The sequence below is a fragment of the Watersipora subatra genome, chromosome 2 (genome assembly GCF_963576615.1).
Source record: "Watersipora subatra chromosome 2, tzWatSuba1.1, whole genome shotgun sequence".
Lineage (NCBI taxonomy): Eukaryota > Metazoa > Bryozoa > Gymnolaemata > Cheilostomatida > Watersiporidae > Watersipora > Watersipora subatra.
This window is the reverse complement of record NC_088709.1, coordinates 64,342,802-64,367,726: the sequence shown is the minus strand read 5'-3', so window position 1 is coordinate 64,367,726 and position 24,925 is coordinate 64,342,802. Positions and strand designations below refer to the sequence as shown.

General features: G+C 35.0%; 1 protein-coding gene across 1 annotated transcript in view; it reads left to right on the top strand.

Moving 5' to 3' along the window:
* LOC137387188 (filamin-A-like) overlaps positions 1 to 24,925 on the top strand; it is a 93,219-nt gene that overhangs the window by 23,168 nt on the left and 45,126 nt on the right. The window contains exons 12-32 of the mRNA XM_068073514.1: positions 271 to 404; positions 1,914 to 2,049; positions 4,833 to 5,011; positions 5,920 to 6,043; positions 6,343 to 6,476; positions 7,098 to 7,300; positions 9,432 to 9,574; positions 10,378 to 11,016; positions 11,944 to 12,117; positions 12,944 to 13,144; positions 14,109 to 14,231; positions 14,987 to 15,135; positions 16,144 to 16,289; positions 16,888 to 17,041; positions 18,426 to 18,615; positions 18,952 to 19,128; positions 21,574 to 21,638; positions 22,138 to 22,422; positions 22,858 to 22,944; positions 23,706 to 23,747; positions 24,723 to 24,846. Of these exons, the coding sequence (XP_067929615.1) occupies positions 271 to 404; positions 1,914 to 2,049; positions 4,833 to 5,011; positions 5,920 to 6,043; positions 6,343 to 6,476; positions 7,098 to 7,300; positions 9,432 to 9,574; positions 10,378 to 11,016; positions 11,944 to 12,117; positions 12,944 to 13,144; positions 14,109 to 14,231; positions 14,987 to 15,135; positions 16,144 to 16,289; positions 16,888 to 17,041; positions 18,426 to 18,615; positions 18,952 to 19,128; positions 21,574 to 21,638; positions 22,138 to 22,422; positions 22,858 to 22,944; positions 23,706 to 23,747; positions 24,723 to 24,846 (3,609 nt within the window). The remainder of the gene's footprint in view (positions 1 to 270; positions 405 to 1,913; positions 2,050 to 4,832; positions 5,012 to 5,919; positions 6,044 to 6,342; positions 6,477 to 7,097; positions 7,301 to 9,431; positions 9,575 to 10,377; positions 11,017 to 11,943; positions 12,118 to 12,943; positions 13,145 to 14,108; positions 14,232 to 14,986; positions 15,136 to 16,143; positions 16,290 to 16,887; positions 17,042 to 18,425; positions 18,616 to 18,951; positions 19,129 to 21,573; positions 21,639 to 22,137; positions 22,423 to 22,857; positions 22,945 to 23,705; positions 23,748 to 24,722; positions 24,847 to 24,925) is intronic.

The window sequence follows — 24,925 nt, the reverse complement described above, 5'->3', positions numbered from 1 at the left end:
TGGTTTGTGTTATGTTGATGGTTTGTGGTTGGCGCAAATGAGAGTACTAGTTTCTCTTAGTTGATTGGTTGGCTACTCGCTGTGCTGCTTCCCCTTCTACCTAATTGGCCCCTGTGACATTCAGCTCATGTTGAACTCTACAATCACATTGAGGAAACACTCATCTCCCCGTTTGGTAGATTTCTCCCATGCTAGCTTTAGTGGTTGCCCACCCATATTGGCACTTAAAAATATTTTATATACAAAATATTTCATTGGTTGATTTTACAGGAAGAGAAGAACCACTTTCGTTTAAACCTGTAAATGCCAATACGTATGAGACAGCATACATACCAAAACAGCCTGGAATCTATACCGTCAACTTACAGTATGGCGCTGGACACATACAAAAGAGTCCATTTAAGGTAAAACAATGTTTTTCACAAAAGTTATAAAGTTTAATGCATGATAGCCTCAGGTCCTCACAAACATTGAAAGGTGGTAAATCAACATTGTTTATAATGCACCAAATAGGTTAACAATTGCAGATTATTTCAAATATTTGCTGATTATGATCAAGATTAATTTTAATACAGGTTTGAATGGCAACATATATATATATATAGATTTAAATTAATAAATACATATATACACATTTATACACATATACACATATCATTTTAAGGTAATCAAGTTAGAATAGAGAATTTTAAACTCTAAGAGGTGAGTATATTAAAACAAGACAGTGTTTGGTATGACCAAAAGCTGTCGAGGCAGCTACAATCTTATAGCTGCCCCGACAGCTTTTGGTTATACCAAACACTATTTAGTTATATGTATATACATGGATATATACTAGTTGAAGGCCCGGTATTGCCCGGGTAATAAAAGTCTTTGCACAGAAAATTTATTTTTATTCAACGTATAACAACAGTTACCATTCTAACTTTCAAACTTCATATCATGAGGAAAGTGTTTTGTGCAGGTTAAATACATTGAAAAAAATAAAACAATTAAAAAAGGGTTTAGATTTAAATGTGAAATAATTAGCAAGTAATAGCTATATTAGGTCTGTTTTGCTATGATTACAATAAAAGAGGATTTGGTAATGATACAATTAATACGAACTGAGAAAACAAAATAAAAATCCTGAATATGTAGAGTTAATAATAACAATTTGTGCATAGAAGTGTGTGTATAAAAAAGGTTACTGTTCCAGCAGAAGCTAACCATCAAAACTTTGAATACTGTGATACTGGTGCCTCTTGATACAGGTACAAATGTAATAATGAGATATCGTACTGTCTTTGTCTGACCAAATGGAGAGAGAATGTCGAGGCTCTTCCTACGGACATAATACAATTGTTCGCGTGGAAGGAATTGGCCTTGACCGGGATTTAGCAATTGAACCTTACGAAAAACAGAAAATTTCAGTTCAAAAAAACACGAAAAAGCAGCATGTTTCATAGAGTTAACAAAATTCATAAGGCTTCAAATAATACGCCATTTAGCATGTGCTATTGAGCAAAAGGTGTGTACAGTAAGAGCTGTGAACCTAGACGTGAGCATAGACTAGTGGCTAGACAATTCTATTACCAACCTGCAGCTGTGATCTTCGTGAGTTCGAATCCAGCAGAATGCGAAATTTTAATTCCAAGATTTTAATAACTAAAGCTGGACATACCGAAGGACAGACAGACAAAAAGACAGACAGACGACAAACTTTGTGAAATATATATTTATATATATATATAGATATAGAGATAGATATACATATACATAATCAGGAGCCTTTTTTGGGAATCAAACCATAAATTGTTGTTCAGAGGTAAGGCAGTCTAAACTACTAGACTGTGACCACTCAGCTTCCCCTTTCAACAAATAACCAATCATAAATAAAATCAACAAATATATTTCTGTTTGTTTACATGTAGGTCAATGTAGGACCTCATAAAGAGAGCAATATCAGAGCTTATGGACCTGGTTTAGAAGGTGGTATAGCCAACAAACCAGCAGATTTTGTTGTGGAGACTAATGGAGACACGGGAGCTCTCGGTTTTGCTATTGAAGGTTTGTCTATAAACCTATGATTAGATAACTAGACAGTAGATGATAGTCTCATTGAGTCTATGATTAGATAACTAGACAGTAGATGATAGTCTCATTGAGTCTATGATTAGATAACTAGACAGTAGATGATAGTTTCATTGAGTCTATGATTAGATAACTAGACAGTAGATGATAGTCTCATTGAGTCTATGATTAGATAACTAGACAGTAGATGATAGTCTCATTGAGTCTATGATTAGATAACTAGACAGTAGATGATAGTCTCATTGAGTCTATGATTAGATAACTAGACAGTAGATGATAGTCTCATCGCATTATATTATTATCTGATCATCTAAACATTAGTTGATAGTTTCATCGAGTCTATGATTAGATAACTAGACACTAGTTGATAGTTTCATTGAGTCTATGATTAGATAATTAAACATTAGTTAATAGTTTCATTGAGTCTTTGATTAGTTAACTAGACACTAGTTAATAGTTTCATTGAGCCTATGATTAGATAACTAGAGGGTAGTTAATAGTTTCATTGAGTCTATGATTAGATAATTAAACATTAGTTGATAGTTTCATTGAGTCTATGATTAGATAACTAGACAGTAGATGATAGTCTCATCGCATTATATTATTATTATCTGATCATCCAGTGATAAGCCTTTCTGCTTAAAACAAACGCATCTATTTAAACAGTTATATTCAAAGTTCAGTAACCTTGTCATTCATTCTTTTTGGTCAGGGTGGTTAATAAAAGTGATAGTAGACACAATAGCAAGATTAATCTAAATCGCATCTTTAAAGTTTTGTCAAACTTTAACATGAGATTCATTGTAGATACAAAGTTACCCTAGGACACTAATATTTCGCTAGTATTTAGTTTTGTGAGTAGCATACAGAGTAAAGTTTCGCTGCAACTTAATTTCGCAACTCTGATGAGTGGGAAAATATAATGATGTGAAGTAAATGCAGTGGAACAAACATAATTATATTCCTCAGGTTCTGTTCCCCGGTAATAAATTTTGACAGTCAAATTATTTTGTTGGTTTATATTTTAACGATGCTATAGTAGTCGTTAAAAACGTTAAAATAAATGTCGTTATAAAATTCCATTTTACAGTATCAATGAACAAAGCTATTTAATTCCGCGTTTTCGCTCGTTTGTTATGATAGTTTAGTTTCGCTCATGAAATTTTCGCGAGAGGATGACTCCGCGAAAACGCGAAAGTTAGATGAGGCGAATACATAAGTGTCCTAGGGTAACAAACTAACTTAATCTAAATAAGTATTGATTAGTTAATATAGATATTGATATATCTAGATCAATCCGTATTAATATTGAGCAAACAAAAATAGTAATGAATGGTCTCGGTTAATCTATATTTATCTAAACTAATATGGCTTTATCTATATTCATATAGAGAAAGCTAGGAGAACTCAAAGTAAATTAGATAAGTTAAAATTTTCCTGGATTAACTTTGAATGATTAGTATTATTATAGAATTACCGTGTCTTTCTTTAGCAATAATAACCAGAATTTGTGAATATTTTTAACTTGTCAACATTTATCTCAATTGATCATAAAATATAATAAATTATGTATTAGATGTGAAAATAATTATGAACATGAGTTTTATAATAATGAAAATGCAAGACTTATTATAGATGTTAGATTATACTTGTATATGAAACTGATCCTACATGCCATAAACCTCTTGTTATTTATGAATGAAGGAGCAATCTTGAGTGGAAAATAAACAACAAGAATGAATAGGAATAACTGTGATTGGTTAATGTATTTTAGATTATAATATAATGATAACACATCTGATATAAAACGCTACCTATTTAAAACAGCGTGTAATTTTACATTTATGTTATTGTCAAACAAGTCAAATTAACCTATCAATATATAATTGAGGCTGTAGCATATTTTTATATGCATGACTGCAATAAAGTTGGTATCAGTGAGATTACTTAGCCTGAACTAACAGTAGCTAAAAAACACCCTTGCTTCAGGCTTACTTATTAAAAGGTTTTTGTTTGTTAAATCAGACATACTCATTATAGATACTCAGTCTATGAATTAGAAGCACTCTTTGTAGGTACTCAGTCTATGAATGAGACACACTCATTACAGGTACTCATTCTATGAATCAAACACACTCATTACAGATACTCAGTCTATGAATCAGACACACTCATTGTAGGTACAAGTCTATGAATTAGATATATTCATTGTAGGTACTCAGTCTATGAATTAGATACACTCATTGTAAGAACTCAGTCTATGAATTAGACATACTCATTGTAAGTACTTAGTCTATGAATTAAACACACTCATTGTAGGTACTCAGTCTATGAATTAGACATACTCATTAGATGTATAGGTACTCAATCTATGAATCAGACTGTCACTAGTAAAGATACTCCACGACTACTTATACAAGATGTGGGACCTTATCAGTGTCAGTTGTACAATCAAAACACTAGCTAGTGTTAACTTACATAGTCAAAACACCTAGCATATACTTGTACAATCAAAGCATTACATAGAGTACACTTGTATAGTACAAGCACTAGATAGCGTACACTTGTATAATCAAAGCACTAGATAGTGCACACTTTTATAACCAGAGTATTAGGTAGTGTACACATGTGTTATCAAAGCACTAGCTAGTGTACACTTGTATAATCAATGTACCAGCTAGTGTACACTTGTATAATCAAAGCAATAGGCTGTGTAAAATAGTATTATCAAGAGCTCACTTTGGGAATGTATATTTTAGGACCTTCCCAGGCTAAGATAGAATGCACGGACCAAGGAGATGGCTCCGCAGATGTAAGCTACGTACCAACAGTGGCAGGAGAATATGCTGTACACGTGCTCTGTAATAATGAGGATATCCCAAAGTCACCATTCATGGCTCAGATTTCTCCTGCTACCAGAGACTTCAACCCTGGACAGGTGGGTTGTCTTATCATGGTTGGGTGGTCCAATCATAGTTGGGTGGTCCTATCATAGTTGGGTGGTCCTATCACAGCTGGGTTGCCCAATCCTAGCTGAGTGGTCCCACCCATAGTTGGGTAGTCGTATCACAGCTGGGTGGTCCCATCATAGCTGGGTGGTTCCATCGCAGCAGGCTAGTCCAATCCTAGCTGGGTGGTCCTAACATAGTTGGGTGGTCCTATCATAGCTGGATGGTTCTAACATAGCTGGATGATCCTATCACAGCTGGGTGGTCCTAATATAGTTGGGCGGTCCTATCATAGCTGGATGGTCATAACATAGCTGGATGGTCCTATCATAGCTAGGTGGTCCTAACATAGCTGGGTGGTCCTATCATAGCTAGGTAGTCCTAACATAGCTGGATGGTCTTATCATAACTGGGTGATCCTAACATAATTGGGTTACAATTAAAGGAGTTATAAAAGTGGTGAAGGCTATAGCTTGTGAAAATGATTGCTAGAAAAACCAATTTGGTTTCAATATACTTATAAATCTTATACTTATGAATAACTTTTAAATCAATCAGCAATATGTCGCTTATTTCCCATATCCAAAGTTTTTGTAGAATTTATTCATTCCATGTCTTTCTATGCTTCGAATGGGTTCAGAGTTGCCCACCACCGACGAAGTAGCATAGATTTTTTCAAGATTCGCGGTGTATCCCTCAAAAGTCTAGTGTTCTGTAGTAAGCTTAGTGTAGGTTATGACAAACATTTGCTAGTACAATAGATTTCTGAACCAATCCTACACTATAACAGTTATAGGTCTTTAGTATAGATTATGGCAAACATTTCTTGCTTTACTTTCTTAAAAGACTTTCTTTGAACAAAACCAAACACGTACTGATGCTGCCTCTCTAATTGAAGGTTGTCGCATTTGGTCCTGGGCTAGAAAAACACGGAGTAGTTCAGAATAAGTGGGCTCAATTCACTGTGGATACTCGAGCAGCTGGACTCGCCCCTCTCAGCGTTTCCTGCCAGGATGTTGATGGTAGGCTAGGGTGATGGGAGATAAAACTATGCAAAGCCCCAAATATTACTTTTTTCATGTTCATTTTTATAGCAGCACATATTGACCTTAGACTGTTGCATAATGCTCTAAACATTTCATAATTTTTACTGTTACCTTAAAGTTATTGTGAATTCAGCTCTAGTATTTTGAGAAAAGTAATTTTTCCTCTCTCGTTAATTTATTTGAGGAAATTTATTCACTGACATACTTAGTAGAGTATAACCATGTGCTGCCTCTCTGATATAACTTCTCACATGGCACCTGTTCTATGATGCCAGGAGAAAAGGTAGACATACAGATGAGGGACAACAGAGATGGCACCTTCAGCTGCCAATATCTACCCAAAAAGCCCATAAAGCACACAATTATCATCTCCTATGGTGGTGTCAACATACCCAAGAGCCCTTACAGGGTTAGTATATCTACTAAGAGAGTATTACTGCTTGTTAATAAACATATCATAGTCTCAAACTAGATGTCATTTACCTTTAGTTTTAAGATTTTGGTGTTTCAATTTTGGTCCTGTAAGATCTATTGCTTTACTTTGGCAATACAATAAAAAATTCCTTTCAAATGATTTCCGAAAAGTTACTTTTATGCAATCTTGTCAGACACATTATTGTGTATCATGTATTATATGAATATCAAAAACTGGTATATTGTATATACACATGTAATTGTATACAGAATTGTATATAATTGTATACAGTATTGTTCACAATCGTATACAGTAATGTGTACAATTGTACACAATATTGTATACAATTGCATACTATACTGTATAAACTTGTATACAATTGTATACAGTATTGTATACATTTGTATACAGTAATGCATACAATTTTATACAGTACTGTATGCAATTGTATACAATAATGTGTACTATTGTATACAATACTGTATACAATTGTATATAATATTGTATACACTATTGTGTACAATTGCATACAGTATTGGTGATAATAGTATATTGTACAGCCATATTTTTTGATAGATATCCCACAGATATCTAATCATTTAGCTGCTTTACCAGGTCTATGTTGAGGAGCCCAGCAAACCAGAGAATGTCAAGGTCTTTGGTCCAGGCATTGATGGACCAGTCAAGACCTTTCAGCCAACCCACTTCTTTGTGGACTGCTCAGCTGCAGGACCCGGAGACGTGGCTATCTCTTTGTGTGACGAGAGGGGTCTAGACGTGCCAGTACAGGCGGCTGACAACGGTGAAGGTCTATTTAGGTGAGTGTAGAGAGAACATAACTACTGACCTTTTCCATTTTGTTATTGTTGCTATCTTATAGAAAATCCGAAAGTACATTTGACAGGGACATCTGTTAAACCCTCCTGCGGTTGTGGTTTACTGCTAAAAGTGAATTTTTAGGCAGTTTTTTGTCAGCTATGACAGCGTTAAATTATGAGAAAGCCAAACATCAGCTTTAGGAAAAAATATTATTAACAGACTAGACCGTCTATAGCTAATAGCCACATGTTCTTTCTTTTTAAATAAATCCTCATAAGTGATCTTATTAGTTGCAACTATTTTTAATATTGAATTTTCATGTTTTTAAATTGAAATAGAAATTCAATCTTAAGGGAGATAACTTCACTACATTCCTACGATTGGCAGTGCAAGTTTTATGCATTAGTAAAAAAAATTTTCTAGAAACTATTAGAAAATTCTGGTAAAACAAGTCTGGCCAATAGACTTAATCATTCTATTTTATGACATAAATTCAGGTTTGAGAATTCATTTCCTGGAGAATATAAATTTTTTGTTTTTTTCATTGGTCGGTAATTATATATATATATATATATATATATATATATATATATATATATATATATACTAATTCTATGGTGAGACAAATATATTTATAACCACAAATTCTTTCTGGAAGCTTCTTAGCGTATTCTTGAAGAATGGTTGTCAGGTAACAACCTCATACCTTCTGTATGACAAAATCAAAGTAGCCAACAAGCTTACCTGTACTATATTACAGAATCAAGTTAACCAATGAACTTATTTGTTCCAAATCACAAAACTCCAATTAGCCAGCAGACTTATCTGTTCCAAATCACCAAATCAAGTTAACCAACAAACTTACCATGAAACCTCTATTTGAACGCCATGGCGCTGTATTTTTCAACTTTTCCACTATAGTGGCGGTCAAATAGAGGTGGCGTTCAATTAGAGGCTAGCGTATTTTTCAAATAGCTCACCAGAATTTGGGAAGCTAAATTTAACCCTTTTACGGGTAAAGCGAATGTCGCCTATATTTTGCTTCAGGCAAAGCGACATTTAGCCTTGTAGATGCAAGAAATCTGCTAACTTACCTCCAACTGGTCAACATTGGGAAATCGAGAAATATCTCTACCAGTTGATATCTACTGCATGCAACTAGGTAATCTTCAATGATATTATAGCTGATGCCATGCTTTGCAGTTTGTTGGAGCTTTCAATTTTTATTTCATTCTAAATTTGCAAGCATATTTTTATACTATAACTAAATTTAACAATGTTGCATAAAATCTCATTGGACTCATTGATATGTTTGCTAGAGTTTGCAGCTAAAACTGGCTTTTTATGTGCAATAGAAGAGGAGTTACGAGCGTCGATCCATTGTAAGCCGAGTTAAGATAACCACAATGATGCTATTAAATAATATGTTACAAATCTGCAAATTTATAAAGTATAAAATAATAGTGTATCAAATCCTACAAATATATACTTAAGAACAAGTGCCATAAACAAACCAAACTTATAATACATGCAGAAACAGAAATTAACATTTTTGAAACAAAAATACTTGCATCGTTTGCTTGGCCAGTTGTGTCCAGATGCCCAATTTTAGCCCCATTGGCGTTAAGCACAACTTTTAGCCTAAAGCTAGTCGTTCATATACCATCGTAAATGTAAACCATTTTTCACATACATCAAAGTATTAAAACTGCGTTAAACAAGGAACTACTATTTGCCTGGTACAGTTATTAATTATTTCTATGGCGTTGCTTTTCAAGTTTTAGAGGAAAAACTTTGGAGTTAAAAAACAGACTTCGGTACGAACACCAGCCATAAAAGAATTAATTGTTATTGATGTAACCAAGTAATTATTAGTACTGTTTTGTGGACACTTTCCCACTGATCACTTTCTATTATGGGTTTGAAAACATCAAAGAATCTCAAAGTGGTAGTCAAATGGAGGTGGCGGTCAATTAAAGGGTGACGTTCTATTTTTCAACCCGTCTCCTAAAGTGGTGATCAAATAGAAGTGGCCGTCAAATGGAGGCAGCTTTCAATTAGATTTTTACGGGATCTATTCCAATTCACAAAATCAAGCTAGCCAATCAACTTATCCGTTTCATATTACAGAATAGAGTATGAACCGAAGTCTGTTGGATGGTACACGGCAAACATCTTGTTTGGTGATCAGGAGATTCCAACGAGTCCTTATAAAGTCAACGTTGAACCTAATATTGATGTCAGTAAGATTAAGGTCAGCGGGCTCGAGCCAAGTGAGTATTGCTTCATATCTGCATAGTGAGTAATTGGGTGTTTCCCTATATAGCCTCCTTTCCTACATTCTCATAGACACAGTATGCTGTTCTGTAGAAGACCCACACTCGTCTGACCAGCACCATACCTTACTGTTGGTAGTTTTGGTGAGCTCCATTGTTGATTTGAACGAGTAGACTTTTTGCTGAGTTTAGTTTTGGTAACCATCGAGCTATTACATTCATGAGTAGACAACTTTTGCAAAATACTTATTTAGCACTAAAACTCGGCTATGCTAAATACATAAGCAAACATTATTTGACTTTTTAGCGCAACTCATACAGGAAGAACTTTTATGCCATTGTTATTTTAAGTAGATATATTTAAAAATATACTTAGTACCTTTTGCTTTATGGAAGTGTGTACACTGTATAAATGCTATTAACTTAATTATGCACATAACTAAAATTCTGTACTGACTATAAAGACAGTTTTACAACTATTGACAATCAAAAAAGTGGTCAATTTTTCAAGTTAGGTTAAACAGCTTTTTGATGAGAAAAAAACTTTATGAAGGCAAAGGTTGCGGAAAGATATTCACCCTTATGAGGAAGTTGTTAGTCACAATCATAGACAGCAATTTTTATGGCATAGTTCCCTTTGTTGCTGTGTACCTCGCCTACCGATATTTTTATAGATTTACCCATAGATTTACCCAGACTTTGCATAGCCATATATTAGTCATGTGTGTGCAGCAAAGCAGGGCAGTTTGCCATGTTGTACACCTTAGCAGCACATTAACTATACTCTCCTCCCTAAACAGACGTCCCCATTAACTCTCCAACTGAGTTTCAAGTGCAGAACCACGGCGCCGGAAAGGCTCCCGTCACAGTGAACGTAAAATCGCCGGCTGGAAGAACCGTTCTACCAATGGTTGAAGAGAACCCAGATGGACACAATGTTACCTTCATCCCTCGAGAAGCGGGGCCGCATGATGTTCATGTCTCGTTTGGAGGAGTGGAAATTCCAGGCAGCCCATTTAAAACAGCGGCATACCAACCGGTTGAGGAAAGACCTGTACAAGCACCCCAAGTGGCCCCCAAGCAAAAGGCGCAAGTACAGCAGAAACCCAATGCTGGCAATGTAAAGGCTTACGGTGAGGGGCTCTATAGGGGAATAACTACCAAACCGGCTGAGTTTACCATTGACACGAAAGAGGCTGGACCAGGAGCTCTTGGACTCACTATCGAGGGGCCAATAGAAGCAAAGATGGAAGCGCGTGACCTAGGAGACGGCACATGCCAGGTGACCTATTACCCCACTGAGGCAGGAGATTACACTATCACCATCTCGTACTGCAATGAGCCCATTCCAGGCTCTCCATATACGGCTAAGATCCAACCTGGAGTCATAATAGATGTTAGTGGGGTGACTGCGTACGGCCCCGGACTACAGCCCAATGGTATGATTGGCTTTGGTGGCCCGCAGGAATGCTTGCTCGTGTTCATCCAATCATCTGTCTGAGCATGCAGTCGTTTTATTAGTCAGTTTGTTTAGATATTGGTCGGGCAGGATGAGCATGCAGTCGTTACTAAACAGATCAGCCATGCCGTGCTTGAAACAATCCTTGTTTCTGTTTCTTTTCTGCCGTACAAGAGTGTGAGTGTGAATATTTTCATTACCTCGCAACTTGTTTTCTTACATTTGGTTAGTTGGTAGGTCTGCATGAGCGCAACGAAAACTTTTTGTTCTGCTTGCCATCGCTCAAGAAGTGTGCTTGCCTAGGTTTCCTACTACCTGCAGGTGTCTGTTGCACTGTCCAAGTTATTGCAGAGGACTGAAGCTATGCATAATTGAATTATCTGAATTTTTATTGCTAGGCTGCTGTTAAATTATTTATATCAGTGAAACGATTGTGTTTTTTTGGTAATAGTGAGATGAACAAAGAAATGAAGTTTTCTTTGACCTGCTTTTCGCCTAGGTTAACTTTTAGCCATAAATTCTGTTTTAGTTTTGATTAGTAGCTATGTCAGAATTGGAAGTATTGCTTAGTCTGATCACATGAGCTCATAGATGCTGATACCCATACATTAGCAAGGTCAATGTCTTACCTCTAGCCTCTCGTTGGCTTATATGTAGCTAGTTGTACCTCGATTACAAATTATAAATTTTTCTGCCTAATGTACATTCTCATGGAGCAAAGGCTTTATAGATGAAAAACTCTAATGCATTCATAGCTAAAGACCAGAACACTAAAATCTCTCTCAAAAGTACTTCTGCTAAAACAAGATCAGGATGAATAAGCATTCAGTTTTTGTGCTCCGGTTTTTATAATTGTGTCTGTTCATTTACCGTAGCATCTTGTTCAGCAGTTTGAAATATGTTTCAGGAGTTTTCCTGGACTCTACAACGGACTTTACTGTTGATGCAAGGTCTGTCACGCCTTCTTGCGCAGGAAAAGTGCGCGCTGTCATCACCAACCCTTCAGGCACTAAAAATGATACAGCTGTCACCCCTAATGGCGATGGCACATACCATGTTGCGTATGCACCCTTTGAGCAAGGTAGGAACTTGCTACTGTCAAAGACAATGTGGCAAAGTTACCTCCTCCAGAAAGTGAGGAGTCCTCAAAATTGACAAACTGGCAAATTTTACACCATAAACTCTACACATAAGTACAGTTTATGGTGTAAAATGTTAAAAAAAGTACTTTACAGAAGTTGTTATCTCGGCTTCAAACGGATTAACATAATGTACGCATAGAATGATTGAGTCTATTGGTCGATTGGTAGGAATTTAGTCTAATAATTATTTTTAACAGATTTTTTGTGAAAGTATTTTTAGATGATCATAATTTGTTTAAGGATTTTTAAAGATGTATCTTGCCCACCATCTCCTGAGTAGATGGTTTCACAACAATATGACATGCTAAATATGCTTCGCAATTTGATGCTTTCTTTCATAGAATCGACATGCGCGCTCGGTCCCAGAACGCATTAGGCTTGTATGTCAAGGTTTGACTGTATTTGTAAGAAGAGGTTTAACTGTACTTGGAAGTATAGGTTTGACTGTACTTGTAAATAGAGGTTTGACTGTACTTGTATGTAGAGGTTTGACTGTACTTGTATGTAGAGGTTTGACTGTACTTGTAAGTATAAGTTTGACTGTACTTGTAAGTATAGGTTTAACTGTACTTGTAAGTATAAGTTTGACTGTACTTGTAAGTATAAGCTTGACTGTAACTTGTAAGTAGAGGTTTGACTGTAAGTTGTAAGTAAAGATTTGACTGTACTTGTAAGTAGAGGTTTAACTGTACTTGTAAGTATAGGTTTGATTGTACTTGTAAGTAGAGGTTTGACTGTAACTTAAATGTTCATTACCATCTTCAGGTCCTCACAAAATAGACGTTACATACGAAGGTCTGCCCATACCCCAAAGCCCATTCGGAGTGAATGTGAGCCCTGGAAATGATCCCAACCGAGTCAAAGCTTATGGCCCTGGACTGGAGAAAGGCATTACCAACCAACCCCAAACCTTTACCATTGAAACCAAGGGAGCTGGGCAAGGCAGCCTTTCTCTAGCAGTTGAAGGTAAAAGTTGAACAGCAGATAAATGGGATACGGAAGACTACATGAACCATCATAAAATACAAATAAAACACAAGCTTATCTTTTCCAATTAACTTTCAAATTTAAAAGAGAAATTATAATATAATGAAAAACAAATGCTCCAAAATATGGTACTTAACTATGAATGTAAATATATGCCTGCTCAGAGAGTATAGCAAGGGCTATTAATAAAAACTAAAGACATTTTCAAGGGAGACGAATCTCATTAATAGCTTTTTAAGTTTGATCATTTTACAGTCAAGACCTTTAATAAGCTTGCACTGACCACATTATCAGCCATTTTATGATAACTACTGCCCATCATCATTCTGCATTTTTAATGTTTTCGACTGCCGATTACATTGCATACGTTATCATGCATATCATGTTTGTTAAAACTAAAAACAATCCATCGTTTTTTTTATGTCATCAAGCTGTTTGCACATACACTCGTTCACGAAAAAGTCGCCATATTTGTAAGAAACGATCGTTTTTCTTTTATTTAATAGTACTTTTTGGTGTTGTTTTGATCCTATTATAAAAAAATGCAAACAAAAGCATCGTTTTCAAAAATTCACTGAAAAAGCTTCGTGTTTTAACGATAAAATTGTCTATAAAGATGGCCGACAATGATAAAATGATGTCACGAAAAGACGAAGGATTGACCTGCTTTACCATATTTGACTTGCCATTTTGAATTTTCCAAAATGAAAGGTCCTACCCTATTTTGTGACATTCAACGCACCTTTTAATGCATGGTAGATACTCTATCTATGAGGCACCCACCATATTAATTTCATATCACGTACATTGTAATATGCATTTTATTTCACAATATATTTTTTGTAATAACTTTTTACACAATCTGTGTAGTATACAATCAGCAACATACGGTTCAAAATTTTGTATAATATATAAATATACTTTATCGTATGGCATATTTTAGGTCCGAGCAAGGCAGTGGTAACCTGCAAAGATAACCATGATGGCACCTGCTCTGTAGAGTACCTGCCAACCAAAGCAGGACCATATGACATCTCTGTAAAATTTGCTGATCAGAATGTACCAGGTAGGTTCCAAAAATACCAACTGATTCTTTCTTTTCTAATTTCTCTCTTTGTGCTAGTCTACATTGATGGAACAATTTACAGTCCTTAAGGCTGGTTCACACTACATCCTGTATTTCGGAGTTGATGCCACAATACTCAGGTGATCATCGATGATAACGATGTTCACACTATCACATACTCATCCGCAATTACATCAGCAAATACTCCGTGACATAGTGTTCTCATTTTTCTTTTTAATATTTCGTGACGAAACCTTTTTGTTTTCTCGCGCTCGACTCAAATACTAGTCTCGCAGCAACTATCATAAACGGAAATAAATAAATCATGCTATCCGCGACCGCAAATTTCTATCGCCGGAATGGTTCACATTGTGTAACAGGCTGTCGTCGATGGCCGGCACAATACCGGGAAAGTTTAACAGCTGCAAACTTTTTCAATGTATCTGCGTTGATGTTTAGATGTCGAGCATTAATAGTGGGAAAAAGCAAAAGTAGGAAAAGATTTGTAGTTAAATTCATCACTCACTGATTTCACCTCAGTAAGAATGGAAGGAAGGGTACCCAACTCAAAGTAGCTGCTATGTCGATTCTCTCGAATTACAGGACTACTCCACCAGCCTGAACTTTATAGCTGTTGAAATATATGGGTTTAACTAAACATTGCAACTGGAGTGTTCACTCAGGAGAGCATAATAAATAGAATACTAGTTATTTTTATGTTTTATATATTATATGTTTGGCATATTGTATTTTAGGCTCTCCATTCAAAGTACCGATAGAAGATGCCTTAGATCCAACCAAATGTCGTATGTACGGACCGGGACTCAACCCTGAAGGCGTGAGGGCTACCCTGCCAGCTACATTTACTGTAGATTGCACTCAGGCTGGACAAGGACCTCTTGAGGTAGAAATATATCACAATAATTATGTAGACGGCAAGTTATTTCAACCAAATACATTTATTATAATCTAACACCAAGATGCGTTACTAATAACTTTTTTTGTTGCAAAAATGAGCATTTCGACTAATTGCACGTTTAAATCATATTCAAGCATACCATAAAACCTCTAGATGAACGCTATGGCGCTCTATTTTTCAACCTTTCCTCTATGGTGGCGGTCATTTGGAGGCAGCGTTCAAATAGAGGCTGGCGGTCCATTTTTCAAATGGATCATCAGGATTTTCGGATGATAATTTTAGTCCTATTTCGGGCGAAGCAAATTTCGCCTATATTTTGCCCTCTTTTTAAACATATTATTCATTTTTAATGCAATAAATGTGGCAACTTACCTCTAACTTGTCAAAGATCTCTTAATGCATCGGAAATCTGAGAAATATCTCTACCAGTTGATATCTATTGCTTTCAATTAACTTGCGATGATATTATAGCCTGTGTCCTTCTTTGCAATTTGTTGGAATTTTCAAAAAAATTTTCATCCTAAATTTTAAGACATATTTTTATTTTATATCTATATTTAGCATTGTTGAATAAAAGCTCATTGCACTCACTGATATGTTAACAATTAACAATTATTTTGAAAATATCATTGTTAGCTGCTTAAACAATTTTTCAGCTAATATCCATTCTCATAGTACGGAAAGGTATTTTAAACATTTTATGTCAAACCATTTATTTAACTTAACTGACTAACTGTTGCCCCTTTTTGTCATTCTTTTATGGCATAATTTGGAAAACATTTCTGTTTGCATTCAAATTATTGCCAATAAAGTAATATATATAATATATAGGCTACCCACATTCTTCAAGAATATTAGGGACTCTCAAAAATGTTTAAAGATAAACTATTGTTATAGGAAATAACTTGACCAAATCAAAAATACGTTTACTGAGATATTTTGCTTTGTAATAAGATTAAGACCCAGTTCATAATGTGAGAAAAATCTTTCAAGGTAACTTATGATGATGGAAGAGGACACAGGCGCCCTGCAGAGATTTTGCCTGTACAGCAAGGAGTCTATCAGTGCACATACTATCCTGCTGAGGAAGGGCTATGCAACTTGGATGTCAAATATGCTGGACAGCATATACCTAACAGGTGAGATAATTGACATGGCAAGTACCACCCAGGCAAATAGTTGATATCCTTTAGCAGGTGCACTTTGTCAAATAAACTCACTAGTGTCTTTTTGCCGTAGAGTACATCTGAACTGCAAAAACTTTTAGTCATTGGCGTGAAGTTTTGTAGCAAAAACCTTTTTGTCAGATAGGTATACTTAGAAAAACTATTATTCTAGAAAAACTAGACCGGCGTAAAATGAGAAATTTAAACCCTCTTTATTTTTCTTAGTTTTCAAAATGGCTATCATAATTAACAAACTACAATAATAAAGACTTGAATCTGCAGCATATTATACTAATAATATATTGTTGTATTACTAATATATTATTGTGTTAATAAGCTATTAATCAATATCTTGCTCACCAATGAACAGAAGTACCACAAAGATTTCAAGAGAGTCCCAACAGAAACATTTTTGTGGACTAATATTTCACTATTGTCTTCTTGTATAGAAAGTTTAAAATCTAAAACCTAAGAAGAATAAACAGCAAAAATAATTTTTTTTCAATAAATGTTGCCTCATTTAATTTGCAATTAATTAAATCCTCCCTATGTGCTGTCTGTCTATTAACAGCCCAGTAAAGCAGAAGATACTACCTGTGTTTGACGCATCCAAAGTGGTTGTGTCTGGGCCAGGAGTTGAGAATGGAATACCGGCCAGTCTGCCAACCTCATTCTTAGTTGACACTACTGAGGCAGGTGATGCCGATCTTGACATTGCTGTACAGGTAGGTTGGAACCTTGCTAAATATTATTGATAATCAATGTATCCTCTGACTGTTCGAGCTTGCAGCAAAGAGAAAATTTGGCAAACTTGAGCGTAGTTATAATAGTGGTGTAAGGGAAGACAACTGCTTTAATTATTATAGATTGTGAAACCTGCATAAAGTAAAAAATGCAACAAACCTACAAATTTTAAAAGTATTCATGAACATTTGAACACTATTTCTAAATGTAATCATTTTAGCAAATAACAGATACATTTTTGAAAATACGATATGTGAGAACAAAATGATATGAAATTTAAAAAATATTTTTTGACTACTGTTCCACTTGTACTATCGTAACTAACTCAATGCAACCACAATTAGCCTATTCTGGCTAAAATTCCTCTCTTTAGGCTCTGTAACTGAACTAGTAAACTGAAACTTTAAATTAAGGTGTTAACTTGTGACTGTTAAGCTGTCGCTATTGGTCTTCGAGATGAGGTCATCAAGATTAGGTAATTACGATGAAGTCATCTAAGTCATGTCATTGAGACCACCCACGGAGTTTGATCTGACCATTAGACAAGAATATTCAGAATGTTGAGTGATAAACAATAATGATAATAGTAGTAATAATGATAATAATATTGGTAATAATAATAGTGGTAATAATAGTAGTAATAATAATAGTAGTAGTAATAATGATAGTAATAATAATAATAGTAGTAATAATAATAGTAATAATAATAATAGTAATAATAATAATAGTAGTAATAATAGTAGTAATAATAATAATAGTAATAATAATAATACTAGTAATAATAATAGTGATAATAGTAGTAATAATAATAGTAGTAATAATAATAATAGTAGTAATAATAATATTAGTAATAATAATAGTAGTAATAATAATACTAGTAATAATAATAATAGTAGTAGTAATAATAGTAGTAAGAATAATAGTAGTAATAATAATAGTAGTAAGAATAATAGTAGTAATAATAATACTAGTAATAATAATAATAATAGTAGTAGTAATAATACTAGTAATAATAATAGTAATAATAGTAGTAATAATAATATTAGTAATATTAATAGTAGTAATAATAATAATAATAATAATAATAATACTAATACCATTGGGCTACAATTTTGTTTTTTATATGGACATGCCTATAAATATTCTATTCTAAAGTTATAGACAATATTGAAGTCTAAATTCCTGGTCTCTAGACGGCTCTGAATCTACTGTGATCAGATCGTAAATATATCTAAAGGTGGCTTCACCTTTTCCACTCAAACTACTATTTACTAAAACTTTCCAAATATATAAAAACCCTTTCAAATGTAGCTTCATTATTATCTAGTAGATGCACTGATGACAGCAGTTATATTTACTTTAAAGGCACCCGACGGCACTTTCCTTAGACCTAACATCACGGATAACCATGATGCTACTGTGACCGTAGCATACACTCCTGATGAGTGTGGGGTGTATCAGGCTAAGGTCAAGTACGGAGGACGTCCTGTGCCTGGCTCACCTTTCCAGGTTCACACAAGACCTTCTGGAAATGCTGCCAGCTGCCATGTCAGCGGTATGTTTTAACTGTGTTTCGTAATGTAGCAGCAATAATGCTCCTTTGCATTGAAACCTCCATTTGCATGTAGGAAATTTCCTGATCGGTATTTGATTTATAAAAAGCAGCTGAGTACTGATTAGGCTATTTGGTTTACTCATTCTACTAGACTAATGACTAATATTATTTTGACTAGTTCTGACTAGTTTAAACCAGTTCTGACTAGTTGAAACCAGTTCTGACTAGTTGGAACCAGTTCTGACTAATTGGAACCAGTTCAGACTAGTTCTAACTAGTCAGAACTAGTCGAAACGTAACGCTAATGCTTGGTTCTACTGCTTCCTGTTTGGACAGATGCCAAGCGACGCGTGGTTGTTGGAGACGAGTGCGTGATAAATGTTGATAAGTCAAGAGCTGGCCCAGGAAATGTGACTGCACGCATCGCATCTCCATCTGGTCAACCTGCCGATGTGGACATTGAAGATAACAATGATGGTACTGTATCTATCTTCTACACACCCAGGCATCCAGGTAAGAGATTCATGAATATGTTCTTTCTGTCATAATCATTGTATTTTAGTTTTGTTATATTATAGGCCAACCTTGGCTCTTAGCCACAGTCCAAAGGATTGCGATTATTTAAGGATATTCAAACAGTGATATGTTAGAGGTTCAACATGGTTTTTCCCATAACAAACAATCTTTACTATATTAAAAACAGTGTTTGGCTGTCTGTTCGTCTATCTGAAGCCATGGCTAGAGATTAGTAGGTTTTCAAAGGGACGAGAACGTATGACACTCAGCTTGGTAAATCTACACTTTACTACTTGCGGCCCATTAACTACCTTCTGGTATTTAAGAATAATTGTGCACACTTATTCTTTGTGCTTTATCGGCACACCTGATCTTGAAAAGGCGACAATCCGTGGCACACTAGACTGCCAGGGTAAATAATATTGATCTATTTCAAGAATAAAAATTACTTTTTCAAACCCTTTGCATTATTTTTCTCCATCACAAGCGTATTACGAGACAAAGTAATATATTAAGCGCAATAAATTTTTCATGATTACTCTATTAATAGAATACCCGAGGCTGGAGTATTCTATTAATAGAATACCCGAGGCTGGAGTATTCTATTAATAGAACACCTTAGGCTGGAGTACTCTATTAATAGAATACCTGAGGCTGGAGTACTCTATTAATAGAATACCCTAAGCCGGATGACTCTATTAATAAAATACCCGAGGCTAGAGTAATCTATTAATAGAATACCCAAGGCTGGAGTATTCTATTAATAAAATACCCTAGGCTGGAGTACTCTATTAATAGAATACCCGATGCTGGAGTACTCAATTATTAGAGTGCTCTAGGCTGGAGAATGTATTATCATATTTGTAGCAACTTCATACCTCAGCCTCAGCTTCTAAAACTTTTGTGTAAAATAAAAAGTTCTGGAAATGGTTTGTGTATTTTATTCTGATACAAATAAGATGGTACACTAATACGCTACCTAAAACACAAACTACAGTTAGTATTTTAGATTACACATCTGTATACAACGGTTAAATGCTAAAGACAACAAGAGAGTGACAGCTGACAACTGAGCTGCTTTATCGAGTTTCGTCAACTTCTCTCCAGGATGTTAGCATTCTGAATTTTTGTTTGAATTAACTTGAGTGTTTTGTTTGAATTTCTTGTTGTTTGAAATCTGATATTTTCTAAAACTAGATTAGATACTCAGCTATTTCCATTAAATAAAATGTGATAAATGTGCTATTTATTGTTTTGTACCAAAATTCTATCGTGTACTGTGCATCGAAACAGTAAAGCAACTTTGACACGACTTTCCTGTTTACATGTATATCTCTTGAGAAAATTACTATGCAGTCTAGTAAGCAAATCATGTGTTTTCTCTAATGAATTGCTATGTATTTATTAACTTTCAGTGCTGGCCAATAGAATTCATCGCGGAATAACCTATATTACAAATGAATTTTTGCTTGACACGTTTGCTTTCTGCTTAAAATTACTTATTTAAAAGTCAAACTGGTTAACAAAGCAGCCACACAGTGACACTAATAAGGGAAAATGTGCACTCGCTGAATAACAAGCCAAATTATTTTTGTTGAGTTGACTGCTAAAAATCCCTCTAATCCTGTAAATGATTGCCACTGATGAGGTCAGTGCCACTAGCAATTTGATTTTCAAAATAAAACTGTAAAATCACTTCATTTTGACAGTTTTTATTATTTTTATTTATTAAATTTATTATATAATGATTTAAATAATAAACAAATTTATTGTTTAATTTATTAAATTTATCATGAAACTGCAAAATGGATTTGTTTAAACACCTTTTATTATTTTTAATACATTTAATTTATAATTGTTATTTTATTATTATTTGATATAGTTTAGAGTCAATATAACTAAAAACTAGGGAAAAATAATAATTATTTTGTGATGAATAATTATGAATATAAGTATTAATCACAAAAATATTTATAATAATGATAATTATTATAATATAATAAATATAATAATTAATTACATGTATAATTATTATATTATATTAATTATAATTATAATAATTATGTTGTGCTCCTGTTTAGAGGTTCTGAGTGATCTCTACTTTAAGTATCATGAAAATGAAACCCACACAAATTGCACAGAAATTAATCCACGCTGATAAAATCATGGAGGGATAACTCCTGAGAAAATTGTATGCTTATTGTAAAAGGATAAGTATTGCGGCTCGTTGTAATTCACAAAGTGCTGCTCAGTTGAGGGTTTGCTATCAGCTGTTCTACACTATATAGATGTCGGTAAAATTACCACTTGCATAGAATGACTCTCTTGAGACTGGCTTTAAAATGACACACTTTATTATGACTAATCACTTGAATAAAATATACAAGTGGTATAAGATAGAGGAGACAACTGAGAGGATTAATGGGACAAACTGTGTTACAGGAAGCTATGAGGTGAACCTGAAGTTTGGTGGTGTTGAAATACCTGGAGGGCAATTTATAGTCGAGGTAAGATTTGATACTTTTAGTTGTTTCCACCTGCGTATCTCTGAGGTTGTGTCCACCTACGTATCTCTAAGGCTATCTTGAATTCTGATGAATACAGTTAAGCACTGATCACCTGTTTGAGTGTGTCAGATAGTCTAGCAACACACGAGGCTTTCTTTTACACATGCTACATAGTCATGGCACTCCGAATATTGTAAAATGCTTTAAACAGAAGTGAAACCAGCTGAAACCGAAAGGTGAAACATTTACCAAATTTTGAAAAATCTGCAAATCCTTTTCTCATCATGAGCAAGTTTTGAATTTGGAAGCTAAATGAAAACTGATTAGTTTATTTTTATGTTACTTTCAAACTTTTGATAAATATGATGCAAGCTAATAGTCATAAGAGCAAGCAACTTTGTGAAAAGGTTTAAACTTGTGGATTCAACAGCCAAAGGTCGGGTTTAGTTGTGTAGTATCCTTTTAAACTTTAGCGTAATACTGATTATGAATACAACAGGCCTTAGGTAAGGACCAGCTTCGGCCTGAGATAGACAGTACAACATCTTCTTCTTCTTCTTATAATCAACAAAATCAACAATATCAGCAAAACCTGCAAAATCAGCCGTATCAACCAAATCAGCCGAACCAGCAAAACCAGCCGTATCAACAAAACCAGCCGAACCAGCCATATCAACAAAACCAGCCGAACCAGCAAAACCAGCAATATCAGCTGGCGCAGCAAAACCAGCAATATCAGCTGGCGCAGCAAAATCCGCTATCACAACCTAACACTTCTACAGAGGTATAGCTCGAGCTCTCTATCTGCGGTTTGGGCGGTTCTTATTTCTTGCATGTGCTCAGTCTGCTCATTCGTTGGAGTTTCAATCTCTCGCACTGAATATAGGTTCTTTACTAACTGGGCTTCGGTTGGTCTATTTATTGTCTTACAGAGTCAGCGAAAGGTCAGCTGGTAACCTGATCAGCTTGCACCTGTACATACAGATGATTATCAGTTTAGCTAACACTCTGTCGATCAGATTCATATGTGTGAAATGCATGTATGACGGAATGGCTATCTAATCTTTTCAAAATTTCTTATTTGGTTCATTTGTAATCACTTATTTGTGCTTCCAGTTTGGGACTTATGGGACTTGGGAGCTGATGCATTTCAAATCTTTGTTGTAGTCTAATGTTTATTTCAGTTGTTCACATCGATATTTAACTATGTTCGATACAGATTGACAGTGAACGGCGCACGGTTGTCACGGAGACGCACAGGAAGTACACCGTCACTAACATGTCCTCTCAGCAACAGCAACCTAATGTAATATTTGCTGCTTGCTCAGTCATGTCTCTCTTTGTCTGTCCTTTAGATTTCTCCTGTACGCCTTCAGGTGTCTCCTGCTGAGCCCTTATTTGTTTATTAAGTCTGTCACGATTGTCGCTGTCAATGATTGTGATCTGTGTTGTAGGTCACATCTGGCCTATTTCTTCTGTATCAGATTGCGCATGCCCTCTTCAATGTTGCTCTCCATATTTATTTCTGTACATGGCTCTTGATGCTTGGTTTAAGTGTCCATATTGGACAATGTTTTTTTTATATTTGATCACTATCTCCATATTTGGTAGCTATCTCCATATTTGGTCATTATCTCCATATTTGGCCATTTGTTCCATAATTAGGCACCAGTCTCTGGATATGACCTTCCTTATTTGATATCAATTTTTACTTGGTATAATTTTTTTAAGTAAAATTTTCTCATAAATTACTCAGGCTTTAAAACCAGGTACAAATAAGCTTCAATTGAAACAACCTGGAGAGCACGCTATGGTCACACAACTCCAATATTTTTTTTAATAATTCGATGTTTTAACTTGAACTCAATCTTTAGTCAATTAAATGCTTAAAAGTGCAAACAATTGTATCGGCTTAGCTGAGTCTGACTTTTTGGAGTCATCCCTCTCCTCCTTTGGGCTAAGCTTCATTTGATTGCGAAGAAAATCAAATGAATCGAGCAGTCAAAAGTTTTGACAGCTCTTAGCATGTAAGTTTGCTGCTAGTAAAAATTTGTTATGATATTTCAGTGTGGAGTTGTATCGTCTCTGCTAAGCAGTTATACATTTATGGTATGATAACTCCCAATAACACTGACTCCTATTAACTCCATGCCCTACGCTCTGCTCAGCTGCGTTTGGTTCGCTTAGCTAAGCAATATCCTGGGGTATCATTAATTTTATTGACTATTCTCATGAAACTGTTTTCTATATAGCCTACAAAATCTTGTGAAAGGTTGGAGGGCGTTGTTTAGATTTGCCATTTTGCAGCGGTTATGTAATTGACTCTGTGAGCTACCATAGCCAATTGCTAAGCAGCTATAGCCTTCATTACATCATTTTTTATATATTTTGAGGTGGGAAAATGTAAATAGGTTTGGCAACACTTGCTTCATAAAGCTAGACAGCTGATTCTAAATGATGTCTAACATGGCTTACAACATGGTTTGTTCCTTTAGATTGTAATATCTGTATGTATTATTGTGGTAGGTATACAATTATTGTGGCAAGTATACAATTATTGTGGTAAGTATTATACTATTAATTATAAAGTAATTATACTATTGAGGTTTCTAACTATTAGCCCATCTTGTTTTATAAGCTATTTTCAGTGTAACACAAATATTTTTATGCTTAGTCGAAACTCAAAACAAACAACAATGAATTACTAAAATAACAGATAAATTTAAATTAATAGCTATTCACACTATGATGCTTAAATTGAATCTAGTTATGATCTGAGTTCAGCCTTCACGTCTTAGACTAGATTATCACCGCTTATCACAAATTTTTACAGGTGAGTTTAAACAATCATAGATTGTCACAAGATATTAGAGTTTGTCTCAGATTCTCACAGAGTGTCCCAGCTCATCACAGATTGTCCCAGATCATCAAAGATTGTCCCAGATTACCACATATCTCTTTAGATCACCTTTAGCTCGTCTAAACCAACCATTGTTCATGAAACTTAAATAGCTATCTTGTTCCACAATGGCATCTGTTGTGAGTTCTAATGCACGTACTCCGACGTTTAACGGTTTGCTTTAGGCTGACTATGTTGCCGTTGATCGTGTTGATTCGTATAAAAGCTCTCAAGCCGCGGCGCCATCTAACATGTTTCATCCAGTTGATTTTGTCATCCCTACTGGCCCAGTCTTTAGCAATACATCAGGTGAGTGTATTATATTGATGTGATTTCATGCAAAAATGTTTTCAAAGTCTCTCGTTGAAACATGTAAAGAGACTAGTGG